The sequence below is a fragment of the Candoia aspera genome, chromosome 1 (assembly GCF_035149785.1).
Source record: "Candoia aspera isolate rCanAsp1 chromosome 1, rCanAsp1.hap2, whole genome shotgun sequence".
Classification (NCBI taxonomy): Eukaryota; Metazoa; Chordata; class Lepidosauria; order Squamata; family Boidae; genus Candoia; species Candoia aspera.
Window position 1 is genome coordinate 230,279,239 of NC_086153.1, and position 25,264 is coordinate 230,304,502.

At 38.2% G+C, this 25,264-nt stretch overlaps 3 protein-coding genes across 3 annotated transcripts; 1 reads left to right on the plus strand and 2 right to left on the minus strand.

Annotated features, from left to right (window-relative positions):
• Positions 1–590: 590 nt before the first annotated feature.
• LOC134502802 (olfactory receptor 5J3-like) lies at positions 591–1,547 on the minus strand. The gene has a single exon (XM_063311338.1). The coding sequence runs from the start codon at positions 1,545–1,547 to the stop codon at positions 591–593; it is 957 nt and encodes a 318-aa protein (XP_063167408.1).
• A 3,953-nt stretch (positions 1,548–5,500) lies between these two features.
• On the minus strand, positions 5,501–6,457 carry LOC134487322 (olfactory receptor 5J3-like). The gene has a single exon (XM_063289055.1). The coding sequence runs from the start codon at positions 6,443–6,445 to the stop codon at positions 5,501–5,503; it is 945 nt and encodes a 314-aa protein (XP_063145125.1). The 5' UTR covers positions 6,446–6,457.
• Positions 6,458–18,076: 11,619 nt separating this feature from the next.
• LOC134502887 (olfactory receptor 5AR1-like) lies at positions 18,077–19,048 on the plus strand. The gene has a single exon (XM_063311440.1). It carries the CDS (start codon positions 18,077–18,079, stop codon positions 19,046–19,048), a length of 972 nt encoding a protein of 323 aa, XP_063167510.1.
• Positions 19,049–25,264: the final 6,216 nt, after the last annotated feature.

Consider the following 25,264-nt stretch of genomic DNA (forward strand, 5'->3'; position numbering starts at 1 on the left):
GACTTTGCTTTTTTGTTTCTTATTATGTCTTTTTGTTTGCTTTTAACCCTATGAATGCTGTCACAATTGTGAGATTGGTGGCTATATAAATTGATTAAACAAATAACCATAAACAGAGATGTGTGTTCACTTTACTTATGTCAACAGTGAGATTCAATTCATTCTGATTGTTTTCTTATCTCCATTGTTTCAGGAGGTGGGGTGGGGAATGAAAGAGCTGGCTGCTGGAGAGAACCCGTAGGAATGAATGTGTAGTATTATTAACTATAGCAAACTATTTTTAAATAAATTCTTTTTTCCCTGTTTCGATAGATGGGAGACAGCATTATAAATTATAAGTGAAGGATAAAGAAAAGGGAATGGAAATCACACTAGGAAGCAATCTTTATTCCTTCCTTTTTATATGCAAACATCATATATGCATAGGCAGAATCTGCTAATACTAGAAAAAGATTTGTAATTAGAATTTTCCACACCGATAGATTTTCAATTTGCTTTTTAATTAGGAGAATCGTATCTGTAGATTGAATAAACTAACAGTTTCCTTCCAATTTTGCAATGAGAGTTCCCCATTGGATTACAGAATGATTCTAAACCATCCCAAGATGGCAAACATCTCTTTCTTTTTGACAATTAATCGCTTTCTTCAAGGCATCTTTTACCTCTTTATTCCTTAAGCTGTAGATTACTGGATTCAGCATTGGGACCACCAGAGTGTAGAACACAGCTGAGATCTTCTCTTGCTGCTGAATGTACACAGAGCTGAGCTGCAAATGGCTTAAACTAACTGGCCCATAGAACATGGTGACTGCTGTCAGGTGGGAAGCACAGGTAGAAAAAGCTTTGTATCTGCTCCCAGAAGTGTGCATCTTTATGATACAAGAGAGGATACACAGGTAAGAGATTATAATTATTAGGAAAGTAGAAAGAGCGATTACTCCAGAGAAGGTGACCAATAAAAGTTCATTAATGTGGGTATCACTGCATGAAACTTTCAACATAGCCGGTGTATCACAGAAGAAGTGGTTTATTACACCTGGGGCACAGAATGACAGCATAAGCAAGCCAGAGGTATGTGTGAGGGAATTCACTATTCCTCCTAGGTATGACCCTGCCACTAGGTAGACATAGACCCTTTTGGTCATCATAGTGGTATACAGCAATGGCTTACAAATGGCTACATAGCGGTCATATGCCATTACTGCAAGCAGGAAGCCCTCGGTACTCACAAACACTACAAAAAAACAATGTTGGGTAAGGCATCCAGTGTATGAAATAGTTTTAAACTCTGCTAAATTCATCAAGAGCCTTGGTGCAAAGATGGAAGAGTAGCAGAGATCAACTACAGACAGATTGCTGAGGAAGAAGTACATTGGGGTATGAAGCCGGGGACTGATTCTGATCAGTACAATCATCCCCATGTTCCCAGCCAGTGTCAGAAAATAGATCAGGAAAAATATCATGAAGAGGGGGACCTCAAATGCCAGCCAGTCCGTTAGCCCAAGAAGGATGAATTCAGTTACCATGGTGTAATTGTTCATGATCATTTAGCGGTGATCACATGACACTGCACCTGGTAAGCAAAAGGAAAGGCTGTAGATCATTACACTGGTCAAAGTAGACCTGGCATCACTTAATTAAAGTATAATCAGACAGCTTGGAATTGGCATCTGAGCAGAGAATTGGATTTTCAAGTCAGAGTTTCTGGAAGCTCCTGTTTGTGTGAGAGATATTTTTGTTTGACTACCTGTGAAAACTGTTTGATGCAGGGAGAAGACAGCTTATGCAAACGATCTTACTTTTTGCTTTCTCCTCCCTGTAACTCTCATCCCTCAAAAAGCCTTCTAGATATTCAGAAGAACCAAATATTGTTTATGGTGTCTTACATGATTGCAGTAGGAAAGAAATTAACCAAAACTACGTACAATAATTTTGCATTGCTTCCTATACTGGCTGTCTGCCCCCTTGTCACCACTGCTCCCTTGAAAAAACACATAGCCTCCGATGTTCAGAAGGTCCTTCTGAACCATCTGAAGAGGTTTCTCAAGAAATACAGAGAGCTGCAAGGGAGTGGAGACAAAGAGAAAAACACATTGCATGAGTTGCCCTTTGCTCAGATAGCATGTGATACAACTTGGGCAGTTTCCCTAATGACATTTGCAATTTTTCTAAAGAATTGTGCCCATCTCTGCATGGGTTTTGTGGGGAAAAAAATGAAAATCCCCTGAAGCCTTTAACTGCAGTTGCTTTTAACATTATAGCTACATCAAGCTAAGACATAGTGAATATGACTAACACTTACCTGGATCCTTTGAGTACTGGGCAGCCTCAGTGGCAATGAAGCTGTAAGCTTCCTCAGCTTCTTTGGGAGATGTGTCCTTCATTGTAGATGTATCAGATGCATTGTTTGGAGTGCTTTTCCTCCTGATTAACATGTCAATTTATATTGTTACACGTTAACAAGAATTAATTAAATTGTATAAGTCATTCCGATCATCCCAAGCGAATTAGATCTCCCCCAATCCCAAATAAACTGTGCCTAGAAATCCTAAATCACTTCTGTTTGTGGGCTTGAATCACATACTTTGCTGCTGTGTCCGTCAAAGAGTATTCTGGGATGCAAGAGAAAATATATGAGCTAAGGAAGCAAGTCAAAATGCTCAGAGCATTTGATCATCCTTAAGTTTTACTGATGCTCCTGTATAGAAATAGAACTGCATGAACTATTCATACAGCAGATGGACTCCTTTATCTAGGGACTACACTTCTTAGATAGGATGTCAAAGCCTTGAATGTTAACTAAAGCAAAGTTAACAAATCTTTTTAGGCACTTCCCGAAGGTTCACATTTACCAGAAGCAATACTTCTAGAAAAGAAGCTCATTACTGAAGGTGGCCAAACAACAAATATTGCCTCTATTTAGATAGAGTGAGGCTGCAGATCTGGAGGGCAGAGATTGTGGAAGAAGATGGATTTAGTGGATGCCTTGTGGCTATCTCAGTCTTCTGCCTAAATTTCCTCATTTGTTAGATGTAATTATAACCCACTGCGCAAAGAGATCTAGACTGTGTAGCATTTGTATCCCAAAACTGGTAGAGACAAGAACAGCATTCTTCCTCCTTTCTAAATGTTCCTCTTCCCTCTTTGCAGAATAGACATACCACATTTCAACTGGGCAGAAATACAGGTTAAGAAGGAAATATAGAGGGCTCAACCACTGCCTGCATTATTGAGGGTGGAGATATATCTAGTCTTCTTTTTCCTTCCGAACTGGGCTCCAAGTTTAAGCCATGCTGGTAAGAGGAATGCTTAAGGAGCATTTGGAGGATATACTAGATGCCAAACAGTTAAGAATCCTTTCTGTCTACTGATTTAATTCTGAAAATCATTCCTTTTGCATGATTATAAAAATCACTTTGAAAGAACTTAACTCTTAAAAATGAGAAATAAACAAACAAACAAACAAATAAATACCAACCTTTGCAAATGTAGCTTTGGGCATTTGCATTTGCATCAGCTGATTGCATTTGCATCAGCTAAAAGGATGTGCATTTCAGCTTTTAGATGCTATTTCCTGCCATGCAAACAATTTTTATTTTTAATTGAAAAATCCCAGCAGCTTTGCTAGATTTTTCAGTTTCTGCTCTGAATCATAGGCTCTGATTCATCTTCATAGACTATCATGCTAAAAGCATTCAGTTACTTTCACAGAACCTTGAGCAATGTAGGGGCAATCCAGAAATAATTTCTATCACTCACACTATCCCAAATGAATGGAAGAAGCCAATCTACCTTGACCAATCACCCAGAGTGACTGCATCACTTCTCAGTATAGGGTTATGCATGAGGGGTGAGTTGGCCACAGACCTGATGATTTAGGGAGAAAGACATTTATTCCATTAAGTGACCTGAAGCAATAGCATCCCTGAAGTAACTTCATCTTCAGAGTCTCAAGGGAAACTATTTCAGGCTATCTCCCTGAGAGCTTTAATGTTGTACTGCTTTTAAAATTATTCATAACTGAATTGATGCTCATTTGTTCTGTTTAATAGAGAAACAAATCGACACAATTTTCTAATATCTAATTACTTTAATTTTTGTCCTATTCAACAACAATAATGAGGGAGATGGGTGGTGGCAAAATTTGAAATATAAATAAAAATAAATAAAATAAATGAAGAAACAAACAAAAAGAGAAGTCCAAACAAACAAATAAACATTGATTCTGCCAGACAAAGAATTTCCCCCAAATGAGTTAAATATTGGTAGTTTTCTTTCACTTGTTACATGCAAGACGCTAATTCTGTCTACAGTGGAAAACTGAATGAGGTGGAGAACAGTGTGTGCCAGTCCAGTACAGATGCTGTTGGTAACATGTTTTCTGCATTAAGTCACTCCAATCTTTTGCTTCTCTAGAACAGATCTGTAGAAGTTTAAAAGAGAAAGACAAGATCTCAGGTTCTACTGACCTGTGGGAGCTCTCCTTGTAACTTTTGCTTTTGGGCATAAACCAGAAAAATGTTCAATATTGTATCATAGAGTTAACATGTGAAATGCAAGGCCCCACAAAGCAGCTCAGTGAAGACAATATGCAAGTAGGCCATCGTGTTTGCCTAATCTAAGAGCTGCAATTTAATTATAATCCCCCAATCCAAGTTAGTGGACAGTCTAGATGAAGTGAAGACTGCAGCACATGAGAGACCAGGATAAGATCACATAGTGATGAGGGGAAGAAGATGGTCAGCAATATTGAGGAACATATTTTTTAGTAATAGCTCAGTTTATTTATACATGGTTTTATTTAATTGGTTACATGCTGTCTATCGTGAAAAGGTGATTGCAATAAATGTGCTTAATTCCAGTGTAAACACTTGTTTTCAGAGAGAACACTTTCTCCCATGGAAAAGCATGCAGAGATGAAAGCACCCTTCTCATACTGTAATTGGATCCATATCTTCATAATCCATTTCCAAGGACTGGAGATCCCCGCTGTCAGCAGCTTCTGTTTGGGTGGGGTGGGGTGGGGTGGGGTGGGGGAAATGAAGGTAGAATATTGAAAAAATTTAAAAGTGATAAGGTAAAAGCCTGGAATGTGTGTGTACGTGTGTATGATTGGGAGGAGGGCAGAAGGAAAACTAAGTAAGATTTAAAATTATTGTGTGGCCATGGAGTGGTTTCCCTTCTCCCTTAAGTTACTTTTTAAAGCAAAACTAAGGACAAGGGAAGAGTGTTTACCAATCCTGCTGTTTGCTGAAGCATACTTTGCAAATTAGGGCCAGAAATTCCTCTAGAAAAGATACTATATCAAATTTACATCACTTGCTGTGTCCTTTATTCATTAGCCAATCAGCAAGGTATTTTTAGCAGGATGGAAAAATTGCCAGGATTCTATTAATCAACGGACCATTATACATTTAAGAAATTCTTTTCTTAATTTTTTTTTCTGAAATGTGGGCATTTTTGTTCATTTACTCTGAACAAAAATGGCAATAGATATTTACTAGGAGCCCATTTCTCTTCCAAATACTTTTTTCACAGCATATTTTACATCCTTATTCCTCAGGCTGTAGATCAAAGGATTCAACAGGGGTATTATTACGGTGTAAAACACAGAGGCCATTTTGTCAGTGTCAAGGGAATAGCTAGAACTGGGCCGGAAGTACATGAAGAGAATAGTTCCATGAAATATGGCCACTGCTGTGAGATGGGATGCACATGTGGAAAATGCTTTATACCTCCCCTCTGTGGTGCGGATCCTTAGGACTGCAGTAATAATGAATATATAAGAGGTAATAATGATCAGCAAGGTGCTCATTTCAAACAAGCTGCCAAAAATGAAGATCAGCATTTCATTCATAGAGACGTCACTGCAAGCCAGTTTCAGAAGGGGGGTGAGATCACAGAAAAAGTGATTGATGCCATTGGAGTCACAAAAGGACAACCTCAACAATCCACTAGTATGAATCATAGAGTTCACAATTCCCCATAGATATGAACCGGCTATCAATCCTTTACAAAGCTTCTTAGTCATCACAGAAGTGTAGAGCAAAGGGTTGCAGATGGCCACGTAGCGATCATATGCCATTGCGGCCAATAGGAAAAACTCAGTTGTGGCAAATATTGCAAAGAAACAATACTGGGCAATGCAGGAAGCATAAGATATGGTTTTCTTGTCCACTAAAAGGGTCACCAGCATTATAGGTGTGATGGTGGTGGAATAACAGGCATCTAAAAAGGATAGACTGCTAATAAACACGTACATGGGGGTATGCAGCTGGGGAACAGTCCAAATTAATAAAATCATCCCAAGGTTCCCCATCAGAGTGGCAATATAGATGATTAAAAATGTTGCAAAGAGCAGTGGCCGCATTTCTAGGTGTTCTGTGAGTCCGAAAAGAATGAAGTTGGTGATCAAAGTGTAATTTGTTCCAGACATTGGCTTCATTCCCTCTTTCCTGCGGAGACAAATAATAAAAATGTTTCTTTGCCAAAAAAAAAGAAGTCCAGATTATGGAACTCTGAGCAGAGTTGCTTTCCCCTGACCCTAGAACTTGTGGACAAGAGAGAGTTTAATTGGTGGATTTGGGTGGGAAAGGGACATTGTGGTATTCCTCTGTTTCTCTCTTTGCTATACCCTTATTCTGCTTTCAGGAAGAGGATATTATACTTTTAAAGAGAACATGTTTGAGAGAGCATTTTCATTTCTACCCGGCCAACAACAGTCAAGAGGACAATAGAATTATTTTAATCTTAGGATTATTATGCCTGTTATATGCTGTATATACTGAAATTTTTAAAAAACTTCCTATTTTTGATTTTCCAATAAATAGATTTGTTGAAGCATAATGTATTTTTACTAATAATGAGATTGTGCTAGAGCTGCAATCTTTTGCTTCAGAAGTTAATGTGATCACAGAGTGACTTTTGCAGATATTATAAATATAGGTCTTCATGCAGCTGGATGTATGATGTGCAGTATTTTCGTTACTGGAGATAATTAAAAATTCTCTAGATTGCGTGAAGTTCCTCCAGTACATGTGACAAGGCCTATTCTGTTCTATATGGACTTCACACCTAACTCTGCAGAAGAACAACAACTTGCTCAAATCTATGGGGTGATCATCTCACTAAAACCAGATAGCAGTGCTCAAAATACATTATGGTGTAAAAAGATGAACTGCCCTGAAACAGAAAAATGTTATGAATGACTGCCAAGGTCAAAGTTTCCCTTTGGTGGTCTGACTGTCAGGGGCAAGCTTAGGCACTTAGGCACATCTACCTGTATAGGTAGATACAGAAGAAAGGGGAAAAAAACATTTACACTTCTTAGGACCATCTGCAAACTGGCATGTTAGTTTTGAAAGAAAGAAGTAACAAATAAGCCAGTGCAGGTGGACAAAGTTGTGTGTGTGTGTGTGTGTGTGTGTGTGTGTGTGTTCTTCTAGGTTTGACAGGAGATGCTGCTGGAGTGAGAGGCAACTGGAAAGAACATGGAAGAGAGGAAGAGAGAGCCAGGAACCAAGATATCCACAGCCAAGGAGATGTAGAGGCTGGGAAGAAGCCTTTGGCATCAGGAGCCAGAGGAGGAATCTGCAAAGAGAGAATGGAAAGGAGAATCCAGCCCAAGACTGTAGATGATGGCCAAGCAGTTACACCAGGAGATTCAGGTGCTGGGGAACCAGGGAAAGCAAGTAAAGAAGGAGTGAGAACAGTAAACCTCGATATAGTTACAGTCAGTCAGGCAGGAGAAGTTGTTAGCATTCTTAAGCCTCTAGGTAAGTACATGTGGGAGGAGATAAGAAACTAGCAGCTAAATGTTTTGTGTTACAAAGCAAAGGGGTAGAGGTTTGAACCATTTAATTAAAATTCTGTTAGTATCCCTTAGAGTTAGATTTTGTTAGTACAAGGTACATACTTACATATACACTTGATCTCTCTCCCCCCGCTCCCATAACACCAGAATTATTGTAAATACACTATTAAACTAAGATTGTATAGTAATAAACAGCACTGTATTCACTTGTTAGCTCTGTGTAAGCTTTACGCACCCTCTGATAGAAGGAATCTAGGTTTCTCTGGAAATGTGCTTTTTTATTATTGCAAGTATTAGTACAATCTATTAGGAAAAAGCTGCGTACATAGTAATGGATGGAAAATCTTGCAGGTTTAGTGCCTATACTATCTTGGGCAAGTGGGTTTCTTTTTTTTGTGTGTGTATGTGTGATGGGAGAATAGTTAGATGTAAAGATTTGACTTACATGGTATGTGTGTTAGCCAAGTGACATCATCAATTACATTTATTTGAGGAAATGTAAACAAAACACATGGTTAAGAAAAGAAAGATGAGCTTGAAAACACATACATTTTCTTGTAATCTCCAAACACAATCAGACTGAACCCAGTTCCCGAAGAATGTAGTATCTGAGGCATTTGCACCACTTGTGAGTTACTAAACTGAATCTGCTTGCTCACCTCCAACTGTTTATTTTTGCATTATGTAACCTCCCCATTACTTTGGCAGCCCAATTTTTATTTATTTATTTAGGAACTTATATGGCTGCATACCTTATATAAAATAATCCTTGGTGGCTCACATTAATATTAAATAAATATAGAATAAATAATACAAACTAACCAACCCCATGACACTACATATCCCAAGCACAGCACCCCTACATCACACAGACTCCTCACGCTCCTACATTTCCTGGGCTCACTTCTCTCCAAGCCCAAAGCCTGGGTGAAGAGGCTGGTCTTCACAGCCCTCTGAAAGGCTAAGGGGGTGGGGGCTCTTGGAATCCCAGGGTGGAAGCCCTCAAGGCACAAATGAACAGGGTCAAATTATCCAACTTTGGACCCATTTTGTGAAGACCCAGCTCTCTGACAAAGGCTGTAATGCTGGGAAAGGTGGAAGGAAAGAGAAGAGGAGGATGACCAGCAGCAAGGTGGATGGACTCAGTTACAGTGGAGATGGGTGCACTGTTGGTAGACCTGAAGGAAGAGATTAGGGACAGATTGTCATGGAGAGAATCTATGTGGTTGCTGAGAATTGACAATGACTTGAAGGCATATAAACAATCATAATCAATAGACAAAAAGGACTGCTAATCTAAAATGAAGCCATACATGGCAGCTGGGGCCTCTTCCAAGCTATTTCATTCCTTCTGTGAGTATGGAAGCATGAGTATGGAAGCATTCACTGGGATCTCTCTTGCCTCTCCTAAGCAGGAAAGAAACCAAGGTAACTCCAAGGATGTCCTTCATTTGGAAACAATAGACTCAAATATACCAATTCAATTTCAACTTCTGGGGCATGGGAAAAAAAATAAGAAGAGGACCTGTCAGTATAATCTGTGCAAGCTTCTTAAAGAGACAAATCATGTATGGCACACTGTAGGTTTAATAGGCCAGACATTGTGGCAGCAAAGTTATTTAGGAGGTTCCTTTGTACCTCACATATGACTAATGAATTCTGAATCTGAATAGGTCGTATTATTCTGATGATTGCCAATGAGAAATAGTGAATACTGAGCTAAGCTAATAAAAGATGTGATGCCTACCTTTAAGCAGGAATGTAACACTTCTGATAGGTTTAAAAGTCAAGCATAAACTGAAGGGTGGGTTTTCCTGGGTGTTTATATCAAAGCTTATAAGATGCTTAGTAACATCCCTATAGCAAGGCAATTAAAGTTCTCCCTGATGTGCATATTTAGAGAATGGTAATTAATCTCAAAATGATCCTGATTGTTTATTACTACATCCCTTTCTTGTATTTTTTCTCTTTCTTTCTTTCTTTCTTTCTTTCTTTCTTTCTTTCTTTCTTTCTTTCTTTCTTTCTTTAGCAATGCATCTTCTCATATGAGCTTCTGTGAAGATTCCCAATGTCAGAGGGCTGTTTCTGTTAAGAGATAGGCAGGTTTACATGGGATGTGGTAGTCTGTGAAATAACACACTCTGCAGTTTTGGGGGGATTTAAAAATAATAGCAAGTGCCTGGAAATGAACTGATAGCCAATATAGTTGATATGATATTATAGTCTACCTTCCCTTAAGTTATCAGAGCAGAAAAGTACAAATGTTACATTATGTCATGTCTTCATGTACAAGGTTTTACATGATTTCCACCCCATCTTCCTTTGTGTGTTGTGTGTGTTGGGGGGAATTCTCTATTTTTACACAGTGTATGTTTTCACTTATATTGATCACCAGGAAGCAGTATGTGACTACTTTTGTCTTATTTGGGACTCTTTGGTGTATGGCTATAAATTCTGGGCTCCAAAGTTGAGAAGACAGAGAAAGGAGGAATCACCTTCCTTTTCCCCATCCAGTGGGAAATAGCTACTTGGAGCTAAAATCCAAGAACAGTCAAAAGCTGAATTTATTCCTAGTGCACAAGAGAAAGTAGCAGAGAAATTAACATAGAAAGAAAATTATATGGAGGTGCATATCACTTTAACAGCTCTCGCTCATGATTTATAGGCTTTTAAAACTACTGAATTCATATAGATAAAAACTTCAGAGGATGAGATAGAACTGAACATTTTGAAGACAAAGCAGAGACTTGATTGTTTGGATGTGAAAATGGAAGAGTTGTCTTAGCGAGTGATTCACATGACAAAAAAAATATTGTCCAGCTTGAAATTACTGATAGACGTGGGAAACTAGTGGTCTTATATGCTCCAATGGTCTATCCATCTCCCACAAGCAATGGACAGCTACATTCCGTACGATCAAAGCTTCTGAATTATCTTCGCAACTTGTTCTTCACAGAATGCTTTGCAGTTCTGTATTCTGGAAGTAACAAGTGCATTAATAATTTTCATTATTATCCCGTGTATAGCAATATACTGCATGTACCTCCTGGTTAGTGGGATATGGGTAAAAGCATACTGGCTTGCAAGTTAATTTCTAGATCAGAGATCCTGCAGTACATAGAATATTATCGGCACAATTGGGGAAGCAAGGCAAGGCAAGGCAAGGCAAGGCAAGGCAAGGCAAGGCAAGGCAAGGCAAGGCAAGGCAAGGCAAGGCAAGGCAAGGCAAGGCAAGGCTTTGGTTGTGCTTGTGTCATGCTGTCCCAAATGTACCACAACTGGTGGTACTGTTCTTATCATAAGCAGAATTCAAAAATAGCCTTGCAAAATCTTTTATTATTTTTTTATTTCCCAAATTTCTAGGCCAATTCCCAGAATGTGAGTATATTTAGGGACAATTTCTTAACAAACTTTCTTCAGTGTTCATTGCTGTCCTGATGTCTCCCCTGGTGTTGTCTTATTTGGTATCTGCCTGTAAATCCTAAATTAAGCATTGATGCACAAATTAGTGGCAACAATATTCATGGACTGATTTGGCATATGCAGTATTGAAACTTGGAAAGAAAGTGGAGTAAATAGTAAAGAACATGCACTATTGAACAAAATGAATGAAACAAAAATAAATGACCTGTTTCAGTGAAATGGGAAGGATGTAATAGATCTGAATGAAGATGGTTTGATCTTCTGAAGTGAATCTGATGAATATATGTCTGTGAGAAACAGGTGGATTTTATTTTATTTATTTATTTATTTGATTTCTATAGCTGCCCATCTCAGCGAGTGACTCTGGGCGGCTTACAACAATAAATTATGTTTATTGTTCATAATTGCATAAATAAATTATTTATGAAATTTCATTCATAAATAATTATGAACGAAAGAGCTAAAATGCATGTCAGAAAGTATAAATTGGTATCATCTAGTTTCCATAAGGAAGTAGGAGGCCATAAGTTGGTGACAGTTGCGTGTTTTAGTCCTGTGAATGGTGATATTGGAAGAACCAGTTATGAGTTCTGAGAAAATTACATGACATTCGGAATGAATGTAACCCAGGGAGAAATCATTCTGATCAGTGGCAGGACTAAATGTGTGGGAATGAGATGAGAGAGTTGAGAAACAGTGATTAGAACCATCAGTAACCAAAGAATGAATAGGGATGGTATTTGCTGACTATCTGCTTAGGAAAAAAAGTTTGTTTCAAATATATGGTTCAACTGTAAGTCTACTTATGTGTAACATGGAAAAGGAATGAATCAAAAACCATGTTTGATTTGGATGAAAGATGAGAAGAATTAGTAAAAGATGATGAGGGATTCTGAATGTGGACGGATTATTTTGTGATTGTGTAAAGAAGTCATCTTGGAAAAATTGGAAAAGAAAAGGAAGAAGTGAAACAAAGCAAAGTGAAATTAAAATAACCGCAGGAAGAGAAAGGAGGAGTCCTATGTGAAATAGTATTACAAGATAGATTAGTTAAAGAAAGCAGGGAATGATTAAACGATGCAAAGAAAATGCAGAGCAATGTTAATGGAAATAAAAATATGTTGCGGAAGTGGTGAAAAGGACTAAACCAGGAGTTTCCAAAAGACTGAATAAAATTAAAATTGGGATGGTCAAATGGTTCTGGATAAAACTGAAAAAGGGAACATTGGAAGCAGTATTTTAGAGATTAGTATGCATATGACAGTGATATATCAAAAAATAGGTTTTAAATGAATGCTATTGGTGTTAGTATCTAAGACAAAAATAGATGAAAAAAGTCATTAATATTGTGAGAACAATGAAAAAATGGTAAGGTTGCATGTGTAGACTAACTGGAGGTATGTTAATATACAGATGTGACTTGCTTATGGATTGGCTGTGTGACTTGTTTATTGTGTATGAAACTGCATCTGTGCAAAACATTTATTTCGAGCCCTTCCGTATCTATTTTTTTCAGTCTCAAAGCAGGCTATACCATTATTAAAATGGTTTACGGAGAACTCATCTAGTCAGTAAACAGCACTGATTCTCATTGCTTCTCTTACAGTTTTCTGCTCTGTACTGCAAGCATGACATACAGTGATTTTACCTACCATACACTTGGGCTGGGTTCACTTCACCCCAGTCAACCACCAGCCCATCTACTTCTTTCCTGTTGGATCAGATGGCACATAATCATGCTAACCAGGTCAAGGGCTGCTGTTTGGGGAGATATAGTGACTTAAAATTTCATACAGTTATGGCTAGTGCAGTAACTCTGGCCCTTCCTGAAACAGATGGCTGTACCAACAGCTACATATGTCTTAACTACAGCCTATCTTGACTACTGCAGGGTGTTGTATATGAAGCTATTTTTGAAAACTGTCCAGAACCTACAATTGGTGCAAAATGTAGTAGCTAGGCAGCTGACAGGTGCAAGGTATAGGGGCCATATGATTCCTGAATGGAAACTTATGTACTGGTTATCAACTGCCTACCAGACACAATTCAAAGTATTACTTTTGAGGTACAAAAGGCTCAACAGTTTAGGCCTGACTATCTGTGGGTCTACTTTTGCTACTGTGAACCTGGCTGAATAGCTTGGCTACTCAGGTAGCCTGCTGTCAGAAGCTCAACTATTGGGTACACAGGAAAAGGTCTTCTCCTGTGTGGCTCCCAGGCTGTGGAATATACTCCCAAGAGAGTTGGACTTGGCCTATTCTGTTTAGGAAACTGAATATCTGTTAAGGTCAATTAAAGCAATGAATTTGTGACCGCTACTAATTTCCTTCTAGAACCCAACCCAAATTTGCTCTGCCACCAAATTTACTTCCCACACATGCTAAGCATCTTGCTAGCAACAAAATAAGGTGATTAAACTATAAACCAGGATTCTTCACTGTTCTTCATTGCTGAAATATAACTTCTCTGTGTTTTGTGAAAAAAGTACTTGGATTTTGAGATGTTTAATAAGAGTTTGAGAAAATATTAGAAACTTCATTCAGTTCTTCAGGACTACTTTTTCTGCATGTCATTAAACTCCACCCCAGGAGACACAAAGGGCATTTTAATTATCTTAGCTATTCCTTTCTTGAAAGGCAGATCTTTGAGTTCTTTTTCTTTTCCAAAGTGAGAATATGTTAGATGGAAAGAAACTCTCGACATTCTCTTGCCTATCATCAGCAATGAAATTAGATAACCATGCTTCTCATCTGAAAGGTATGACCATTATTCTGTGATAAAGTAAAAAAAGAGAGGGTGATGAAGCTTTGAAGCAACTTTCAATCATGCAGTGCAAGATTTTGAGATGGCTTTTTTTGCACTCACTTTTGAAATTATTATCGGTGCACTGTTGCACTTTTATATTCTCTTTTGATGCTTGCCACTAGCTCACAAGTGAATTTCAGTAAGACTGCACTGATAGATTAATCAACTAAAGTTTTACTTTGGGGAAGAAAAGAGCCAAATTTAGTGGAACTAAAAGTTTATTTTTTAGGCAGCAATGTATTTCAATAATTCTTTAAAATGTTAAAGATAGTCTATTCTTCTGACCAGGGATAACCAGGAATTAAATTATGTTTTATTCAATACTGAACTATAAGTTGTATTATATTAATTAAATGAAACAGATGGGTGGAATAAAAACAAGTTAACAAATAGAGAAAACAAATTAAGAATATTTAGGCACATGTGGTTTCTTTTTCTTCTGTCGTTGCTATGTATTTATCCATTAAGCAGGGAATCTCTACAATGGTTTCTTCTTTCATGAAAATGTCCTTAAAGTCTATTTTGAAGTACAGTACTCATTATTTGTCACCCTATAGATCCTGTGATCTGCATAATACTCTACACTCTTCATCTAGTCACAGAATTCTAATTGTTCTTCCCACTTTCAGTCTGAAAAGCTGTCTTGTCTGAGACCTTAACTGAGACAAAATGTGTGGCCCCCAGGCTCCCATACCAACTTGGCCTCCTGAAGTTGAATTGAATTTTCTAATTTTTTTATGGTAAAAGGAGGATTTCACCACTTTTTAAATGCATAGTGGTGCAGTAGGAATGCTAATTTGCATTATTGATAGACAGTAAGGTTGGTTCAGATGTTACAGGATGTCTTGACATTTGTGTTCTCCACACAGCAGTTGGCAGTGGGAAGGGATACACTTTGAGACAGGAGCTGGAAAAAGACTCCCTCACATACCACAGTCCACCTTATTCTCATCCTCATTGTATTCTTTTTACAAAAGTATATAAAGTAGCTGACAATAACATCAACCTGGAATGAATAAGATGAACATTCAACCTGAAAAATAAAAACATAGACCTCCTTAGTTAAATCCTATGAGGGCTGAGAGATAGGCACCTTTTAGAAACTCCAGGCTGTGCCACTGCAGAGGTGATTCCCAGGCTGCTTCCCAAATCTTGTACAGGGACTGAGGTAAATTGTGCCTCTGACTTGATTATTGGACAGCTCTTTTGCTTGATTGATTATGTGCCATCAAGTCATTGTCAACTTCCAGTGGCCACATAGATTTTCTCCAGGATGATCTGTCCCTAACATGCTCCTTCAGGCACTCATCACCACTGTAACAGAGTCCATCCATCTTGCTGGCTGGTCACCCTCTTCTTTTCTTTCCTTCCACATTTCCCAGCATCCGAGCCTTTTCCAGAGAACCGTTGTCTTCTGTGTCTGAAGTGGGATAATTTGATCCTGGTCATTTGCATCTTGAATGAGAACTCTGGGTTGAGGGCAGTCCTTTTAGAGGAATCTTATTTAGTAGCAGCAGTGACATTTTGAGTGTGAAAACTTACTCTTTACATTTTGTTTTTGATAAACATGTCATAATAATGAATATTGTCGCTTTATCACATTTGATTTGTTAGATGTTTTGGATTTTTGTCGTCATCATCATCATGTGTTTTCTCAAGTTATTTTATTTTATTTTATTTATTCCTTGCCAAATTCCATATATGATGCAGAATAGGCAGCCTGTTTTCTGTGTGCTTATCATTCCTCCAATTATTTTATTTTTAATTATTTTATTTTTAAACACAAAATATTTTTGAACACATGCATTCATAGATAAACTCCCCCCTTCTTTTTAGTAGTAGTTTAGTTAGATGCTATATGGCGACTTCTGTAGGAAAACATATCTTTTTACATTTAATGCTATGATTCTTGACAGAGGATCTCAGGAGCCACATGATTTTTGAACCTCTGTTTTTCAGAAGAAGAGATCTGCATAAATTTTGTTCATACCAGTCTTACTTTAGCATTTTATAGCTACAGATTTCTGAGGAGAAGTAATGGTTCCCCACTTTCCAAGTGATCTGTAATCCTGGCTTCCATTTAAAGACAAAAGCAAATCTCCAGTCCTGGCCAAATTCCATATATGATAGCAGCCTATTTTCTCTGTGCTTGTCCTTCCTCCAATATTTTTAGCCAATCAACAAAGTCATAGCAATGACTGGCACACCTTCTGTCTGGAGAAGGAACTGAAGGAAAGAGTTACTCTTCTTGCAATATGACATTGCTCTAAAGTAACCAATATACTGTACCACTATGCTGTGAAATACTACTAGGATGAGAGTAATGGAGGAACAATGGTTAATCTAAATTTTCTCCTGAATGGGAGGAATGATAGAGGAAGAGGAGGGCGTTTGGTTTGTTAGATCCAAAGCTTCACTTATTCACTCCTGTCCCAGGGTTACTCAACATTAGAAAAAGCTAAGCATAGATGCTTGAGAGAAAGCTGAAGGGAGAATCTGATGTAAGATTTTTCCCTTCTTTAGTCAGACCTCTGTCTTCAAACTCAAGGGAGAAATCCAAGGAATCATCTACACTTGTGATATTATCCCTCTTCTGCTTGTTCAAAGTCATCCTCATCTATGCATTGACTGACTGGAATGGGGTTCAAGGCAGGCCAGAGATCAAGATCAAGTGAACCAGATATATACATGAAATCAGATTAATAACTCAGTGAGCAGGCTCTTCACAAAGACAGGGAAGGCTCAAGATTCAGGATCTAGTTCTAACATAAGCATAGTTTAAGAAGTAAGGGGTCCACAGAACAGCTAGAGTACTAAGACCAGAAATTAAGAGTTAGATGGTGCTTTAGTCATTAGCAACCCTGAACTTAAAGATTTCCAGCCCATGTCAGCAGTGTAGATGGTCAGCAGTGTTTCTGAAGGGGTTGCTTCAGAAGAAAGGGGTTGCTCTTGAGAATACTGTTCTACGGGGTGGTACCTCACACAGGAATCCTTGGGAGGGCCAAGGGGAGAAGTGATGAAATGTTGTTGTGATGTCATGAGATGCAAATTCCATCCTTTAAGTATTTGTGTAGAGCTTGCATTGTGAGGTCATGACAAATATATTGGAATATTAGTGATTAGGAATGGGTGTCTATACTAGTCTGAATGGTTTTCTTCTAATGTTAGTGCCCTCTAGGAATGAAAGGTGGCTTAGGTCCTTTTGGTACTCAGACAGGGTTCCTCATATCCCAGAGGTTCATGAGTAGAAATTCCTTTGAAGGAATGAAATCTTTTTGGCCTCAAACTGTCTGCTATGAACTCTAATAGGTTTCCAAATCTTCCTTGGAAGAAAAATAGGCCAGAGTGGACATAAGAATCCCAAGGATTAAACAGTTTCAGCCTTTTTTTTTTTTAAACAATATGTGTCTTCCATTACAAACAAACAAATCTTGGTCAAAGACCAGCAGAAGTCTTCGATTAGAGGAACATGTTAAAAAGACATGTTAAAGTAGCATGTTAAACATATTCAAACAACAGCAATATAGAAGTCCAAACTGTAATGTATGTGTAATTCAACATCATTTAATACCTCAGACAAACAGTTGCAACACAAACTACCATTCATGATTTTTATAACTCAGGGTTTCTTCTTCTTTTTTTTTTTTTTTAAAAAAAGCTTTTCTCCTTTACTTTGTAAATGTTTAATAGTATATTCAGCTAATATGGATATAATCATTTATCACATTATTATACCCATTATCTTCTTCTCGGTACACCTAATTAATATACTGTATTATGCGTAGGACCATTAGTTTTTCTTACATTATGTGAGCATTTGTGAAGATTCTTCTGTTGATACAGTATGTTGGCACAATACAAATTGAAAGTTCAGAACAGATGATTAATTACAATATTAATTATCTCTTTCAGAGAATGCATGAAGTCTAAAGGAAACAAGTTTTTACAGCAACTGATCAGCTGTTCCCTTACTCAGATCAGTCCCAGCCTCCAGCAGTTGAAGCTTCAGAATAAATAAACAAGGGAGCAGAAGAAATGGCCAAGTGGAACAAAACATCAGTAACTGAATTTGTTCTTCTTGGCTTCACAGATCATCAAGAGATCAAGGCAGTGCTCTTTGTTCTCTTCTTAGCCATCTATCTTGTCACCTTGGTGGGAAACATTGGTATCATCATATTAATCTGGATCAGCCCTTGCCTCCGCAGTCCAATGTACTTTTTCCTCAGTAATTTGGCCTTCCTAGACCTCTGTTACTCCTCTGCCATTACACCTAAAATGCTTCTCAATTTCTTAACTGGAAAGAAAACCATCTCACTGGCAGGATGCATTGCACAAATGTATCTGTTTGCTTCCTTTGCAGATGCTGAGTGCCTTCTCCTGGCTGCCATGGCATATGACCGCTACATGGCCATTTGTAACCCGCTGCTTTATCCAGTTCTTATGTCCCATAGGGTTTGTTTCTGGCTGGTAGCTGGCTCTTATCTTATGGGTGGCGTGAGTTCACTAATGCACACTTATTTTACGTTCCGCTTGTCATTTTGTGGAACTAATGTCATCAATCATTTCTTCTGTGATATCCCTCCACTGTTAGCTCTCTCCTGCTCCAACACGCACATTAATGAAATTCTTCTTTTTGCCCTGTGTGGTTTCATCCAAATGAGCACTTTTTTGTTGATTGTTATCTCCTATACCTTTATCCTCTGCACCATCTTGAGGATCCATTCTATTGAAGGCCGCCAGAAGGCCTTTTCAACTTGTACCTCCCACTTGACAGCCGTTGCTTTGTATTATGGGACCCTTCTCTTCACTTATTTGCGACCAACCTCCAGCTATATCCCGAATACAGACAAAATAATCTCAGTTTTTTATACTGTGGTTTTTCCCATGTTAAACCCCTTGATCTATACTTTAAGAAATGAAGAAGTAAAGGATACCTTCAACAAATTATTGCAAAGAAAACTGATTGTACTCAGAAGGATTGGGAGGTTTTCTCAGTGTTTGCACTAGCAAAAATGTCACTAGCAAATGCAGACTTGAAGCTAGGAATACACATGCACGCACACACACGCACACACACAAACACACATTACTGCAATTACATTTCATTGATTTAATTTCAGCTGTAGTCATTTTGCTTCATATAAAACCTTTTGTTCAACTAGTGCTCTTCAAATATTGAATGGTTGTATGCAATAAAGTACTTTTATATGGGGATTCATAAATCAAAAGCTAGAGAACTTTTGTTTTGAAGTTTCAAATAGATGTATGAGTTAAAGAATTACAGATCACAGCCATGAAGTTTCATCCTGTGTAGATAAATTCTATTTGGTAAAAAATCCCATAAACATATTTGTTGTGCTATAAACTATTTGTTAGCTACTATGTTTTTTTTTTTCATCAAAGACAAATTAACAAATTGTCCTCCATGCAGGAAACTAACCTTGAAATTTGTTCCCACATTAAAAATGCCCTGTAAAATGGAGCATAATCTCCATAAGTCTCTACATGATGAGGATCCCTAAACATGGTGGTTGTCTATCACTCTGTGGTCTGTGCATCTGCATCTGCATGGGCTCCCCTTGCAAACATATTCTATGCTTTAATTTGGAAGATGGTCTGGTGCAGTATATGGAATCAGGGGCCAAGCAGGAGATGTAACCCCTTCTTCCTCCATGTATTTAGCCCTACACAGGAAGGGTAATTAGAGAACCTTGCTTATTTGATGATGTGTTCATAGAAAATATTATGAGAGAATGTGGACTGTGACAATGCTAATGTTTGTGCATCAAAAACCATCATGTAAAACCCAGTTAAGGAAATAACATGGGATTCTCTTGGTTCTATAGCGTGTTCATCAATTCTGATACAGAGAGGAGTGCCTTCAAACTTCCCCACTGGAGTGAATTAGGGAATGTTTTTGTGCTCAGATGAATATTGTACTTTCATTATATTATAACAGGAGGATTCAAGTGCTAAAATGATGAATGAGTATGTTAAACACAAGGTGATTCTAGGTCTGGAGAATATCACAGTTCAGATAATGGAAGTAAACTGAGATGGATAAAAAGAAGACGTATAGTCCAAATGACCTGGATGGCATTAACCATTATAACAGCAGACTTGACTTGAGATCTTTTAATTGAATAATGAGTACTATCATTGGCAATATGAAATCCATTGATTATAAAATTATGTCCTCTCTTTACACAAACACTAACACATTTTATAATGGTTGGACAAATATATCACTACCTGTAATCTTGTATATATGCAAAGACATCTATTTCTTGACATACAGCATTCTGGATTAAGTGGATCATGGGTTGTTGATGCCTTTAACTGGATCATGAATGCCAACTGGATCATGAATGCCAATTTTTTTTTTTAAAATGCCATTGGTAAACCTTGCATGTATGTCACTTGTCACTTCATAGTCCAAATATTTTCTAGTGTCAATTTTCCATGTTAATATGATGACTTTTGTGGAAAGATGGTGATGAGGACAATTTCCTGGTAAGATGAAGGTACAAGATTCCTTCAAGTCAAGATCAGCTTCTGGGAACTTTATGGGTGGATCTATGTAGTTTTCTCGGAAGTAAGATGGAACTCATTTACCATTGCCTTCTTCTTGGATGATTGTTTTGTACTTATCACTCAGATTAATCCAAGGAATCTCCTGTGTATTTTTATCCAAGAACTAACCAAGTCTGACAATACTTATCTTTGGGGGAGATCAATTAAAGTTGGCTAGGTGCTAGGTGCTTGTGACTAAAAATTTCCTGTGACCTTCAAATGCTTGTCTTTCATGATGTATCAGTCATTTGTAATCCCAACAAAGTACCATTCTTTTGCACATTTTTTGTTTTGTTTTCAGATTGCCTTCTTTAACTTGATAATGTTATTGTCATATTAGCCAATTAGATTTGTTCGTGTAAAGATGCCACTTAGGATAGTCAAAACCAATGTTCGCTCAAGAAACATTTTTTTTTCTAAATTAGTTTTAGTTGTTCCCAATGTTGTTGTCACATAACCAAATTTATGTCATTGTCACTGGGCAGATGGGTAATTTCATGAAAATAATGGTGGCACCACTTAACCAGTGGAAATTACAGTAGCAGTAATTATTGAGTGCCTGGATGTTTGGTGTGCAGGGTGAGAAAATGAAGATTGCTTGAATGAATAATAGGAGTCTCCTTTCTGAAATGCCCTTTCTGAAAAAAGGCTGAACCCTCACTCCAGTAAAAAGGAGCATGTTTGGAGAAGAAAACTAAATATATGATGCTACCACAGAGACAATAATTTATTTGAAGGGAGGTTGTGGATATTTACAGAAAATACTGAATTTTTATTTAAAGGATGAATTCTAGTATTCAATTTGTATATAGCTGTGTGCATGTGTCTCTGTGTGGGTGTACTGTATATCCATCCATCCATCCATCCATCCATCCATCTATCCATCCTATTCTCTCTAGACATTTTCCTGAGCCTTGAACATTTTTTTACAATATGCTTTGGCAAAAGTACTATAGGTGACATACACAGGCAAGTGGGAGGCATTCATTATTTCAAATAAGTGTCCATTCCATGTCTTTGGCAATGTAAGTCCCCATTTCTCATGGTATGCACAGGTAGAACTAGAGTTTCTAGATAGTGTGGAGAGGGCTGGAATTGAGCTTGCTGGCCTCGGATGTGTTAGAGAAGTTGTACTGCCTTCTGAAGGTTTAACATTTAATTTCAGGAATTAGAGAAAGTGCCATCTTGGACTTCAACCCAAGCAGCTTTACCCAAATGATGAAAATTCCCAAGGAAATTTGGTCCACTGCAGAAGAAATCCATTGTATCATAGTCTGGTAAATCAAAGGTTCACAGGATAAATACTACATATGAAAAAGGACACAGTGTTAAATTATAAATACATTAGGTTCATAATGTATGTTATTTGACCCAAAATAAGCATCTTTAAATGTTGTATAGATTTCATTTATGTATTACATAGTATTATTATTATACACATTTCTATTCCACTTTTCATTACAAGAAAGAGGTATAATAGTATTATAACATTTATATTAGAACAGTGCAAATGTTTAAGGGGGGGCTGTACTTTTATGAAGTTTCTTGTAAAACATCCTTTCAAGGCTGCTTTGCAAAACAATACAAGTTTTGCAAAAACAGAAGCAAAGTGAATGGTTTGTTTCATTTTGTATCACTCCAAGGTCTTGTCCAGCAGTTCTGGCTGCCAGAAGAGGCTTCTGCACATGTACTGCAGCTACTTCCAGCTTTAATGGTAGTCCAGGTAGACCTCACTTACCAACTGGCTCATGAAGGGACCAACTGAAGTTACAATGGTGCTGAAAAAATAATTTTGTGACTAAGGTATGCATTTACGACCTTTGCAGCATCCCACAGTCACTTGATCACCATTACAGTCAGTATGTGTTGTCCTGTGCCTGATTAGTTCTTTTTCTTTTCTTCCCTCTCACAGAGCAGAGAGATTGGAGCAGAAGGGATTACAAGAGAGTAAGCAGGCACACAACGGGGAATACACATTGAAAGCAATACTCTGGCACAGGCTGGGGCCATGAGCACACTATGCAAACATCCGGTGTATTCTCCATTGTGTGCCTGCCTATTCTCTCGTAATCTCTTCCTCTCCAATCTCTTTGTTCTGAGACAAAGAGGGGAAAAAATGGGTCAGGTACAGAAGAGATTGCCTAGAGATTGCTTGTTTTTTTTCCTCCGCCCCTTGAAGAACAGAGAGATTCTTAACAAGGATGGGGGGAGAAAAAACCTAGTGATCTCTAGGCAATCTTTCCTATTGTGTGCCAGATTACTCTCTTGTAATCCCTTCCTCTCCAGTGAATGTAAATACAAACATTAATTCCCTTGATAATTATCCCAGTACCAGGATGAGCATTCCAAAGGGCAGGGGAATGGTTAGGAGGCAAGCAAAAGTTGAAGGTATGAAACTGATTAATCTTATCAGTTTCAAGGCAGCTATCCCAGTTGCTGCAGGGATGAGCATTCCAAAGAGCGGGGGTGTGGGGAAAAGGAAAGCATAGTCATGGTCATGTGATTTTCCACTTAGTGACTGCTTTGCTTAATGACAGAGCTTCTGGTCCCAATTGTGGTTGCTAAATGAAGACTACCTGTAGTATGTTCTAAAATAAAACACATGATGTGCTATGGCAATGCCCAGACTTCCACAGTCCTCTACAGGTGATGTCATAAAATAGTAGTGCTGGAAGGAACCACTTAGGTTTTCAAGTCCAGCTGACAGCTCATTCCAAATTAATCAAGGCAATCAATTCATGTAATGGTAGGAAGACCCTGAATTCATGTCAAATGACTTGTCCTTGAGCTAAATATTTGTAGGGCGTTATGGAAAGAAATGCAACAATAAGCACATTTCCTGGAATCGTATGTCTTAGGCCTAAGCAAAAATAAGCTAGAGGAAAAAATGGCTCATGTAACTACTTTCAACTAGGGGCATATCCACACTGCACCTTTAATCTGCTTCTATCCTGTACTCTTGCTGGTTTGACTGTAATGTGGCTTAAGAAAACCCAGTCTGGACTTGGACAATTTTGCAGCAGCTTGCAATGTATGTAGTTTGGACAGCAGGCTACAATATTGTATCGTTGGAAAATTCCTTTGTTGCTGTGTCCTTGAAATTTTCCATCCCAAGAAAGTAGTTTCTGGTTGTTTTCCTTTCTGTGGTCAATGATTGAGTTTTACTGGAATATGTGCACACACACACACACACACACACACATTTTCAAAGATAAATTTCCCTGTAAAGATAAATAAAAATTTCCTGGAAAAATGATGAAATGGTATACCAGTAGACTATTTCAAATGCACACACAAACCCCAAAAACCCAGCCCAGTAGGAAAGTAGGTAACTCAAGGAAAGAAAAATAATACTTTTTTTGGTGGGGGGAATCTTCAGATGTTGAATTGGGGACATTCTGCTTGTAAGACAAGCATTATAGCCATTATACTAATAAGAAAGACCAGCTGTAAGAGAATCTGCACAGATGTTATTCAGGAAAAGCAGGGAAAGTGTGTATGGGGGCATTCCTGCCTCTCTGAAATAGTCAGTCAAAGTGCAGGGGCTGTTCTAGAAGAAAGTAAAATACCACAGGCAAACTGGAGAGCAGTGTCTGAATTAACAGGAGCAGGTAAAGATTACTTTGAAACCATGCCATGCACAGAGCTTGCATTAAAGAGTGACATTGTTCATTTCTGCCCTCCAAAAGTTATTCCTGGCTGTACTGGCAATGAGGCAGCAGGTCAGTGCAGATAAAATCCAGGACTTGTCTGAGGTCAGAAGCTTGAGGGGTTGAGTGGTTGAGTGGTTGAGCTTTACTTTGTTGAAGTGTGTAGGTATGTGATGTGCCTCACCAATGCCTCATCAACTGTGTTTCATTCTCTGCCCTCATCTGGCAATTCCAGTAGTTGGGAGAGGCTTCTGTGCATTTTGTCACTACATTGTCCTCAAAGTGATGTGAAGAGCCTCAAACAGGCAAATTCTATCACTTCTTCTAGAATGGTCTATGGGAGTGACCTTGGGAGACAGAAGGGCACAAACCAGTCAACCATCATACAAAAGGTATCTCAGGCCACAGAAGGAAAAGGGATGTGGGAAGCACCTCAGAAGGGAGCCCCCCCTAGTATGCTGGAAAGTAAAAGTAAGGGAGGGGAGAGGTACTTTCAGACTTGCAAGATTCCGTTATTGTAACCTTACAATAAAGGTAGTGTTAGTACTCATGGCCTGTGCTTCTTGTCTGGACTACCTCAAAGAGCTGACTTCTTCCACCTTGACCATTACTTCTATAGCACAAAGCTCAGGTTAAAACCATTTATACAAGCCTCTTTTTCCTATGGTTTATTTTTGCTTAGGTCCAAGATATGAGGGCAATGTGGCCACCACATTTCCTTCCATACCACTTTTGGCAACATTTAGGTCAAAGAAAGGTGAAGTGATCTCTTTTTGTTCAAGCCCCCTACCCACACTCTACTTGATTAACTACTGTTTTAAGAGGGCAGTGAATATCCAAGCTTGGTGGTAGCATATTGTGTGTTTTCTTTTAGAAAACATTACCATTGCCCCATTACAGAGCATAGACAGCTATGGGTCAAATCAGAATGCAGGTTTCAAAGAACACAAGAAACAGAAGCAGATGATATCAGGGTGTATTCAAGAAGTGTGATTCAGCA

Excerpts from the sequence above, each read along its gene's own strand:
- LOC134502802 (XM_063311338.1), bottom strand. The coding sequence starts at position 1,547 with ATGATCATGAACAATTACACCATGGTAACTGAATTCATCCTTCTTGGG.
- LOC134487322 (XM_063289055.1), bottom strand. The coding sequence starts at position 6,445 with ATGAAGCCAATGTCTGGAACAAATTACACTTTGATCACCAACTTCATT.
- LOC134502887 (XM_063311440.1), top strand. The coding sequence starts at position 18,077 with ATGGCCAAGTGGAACAAAACATCAGTAACTGAATTTGTTCTTCTTGGC.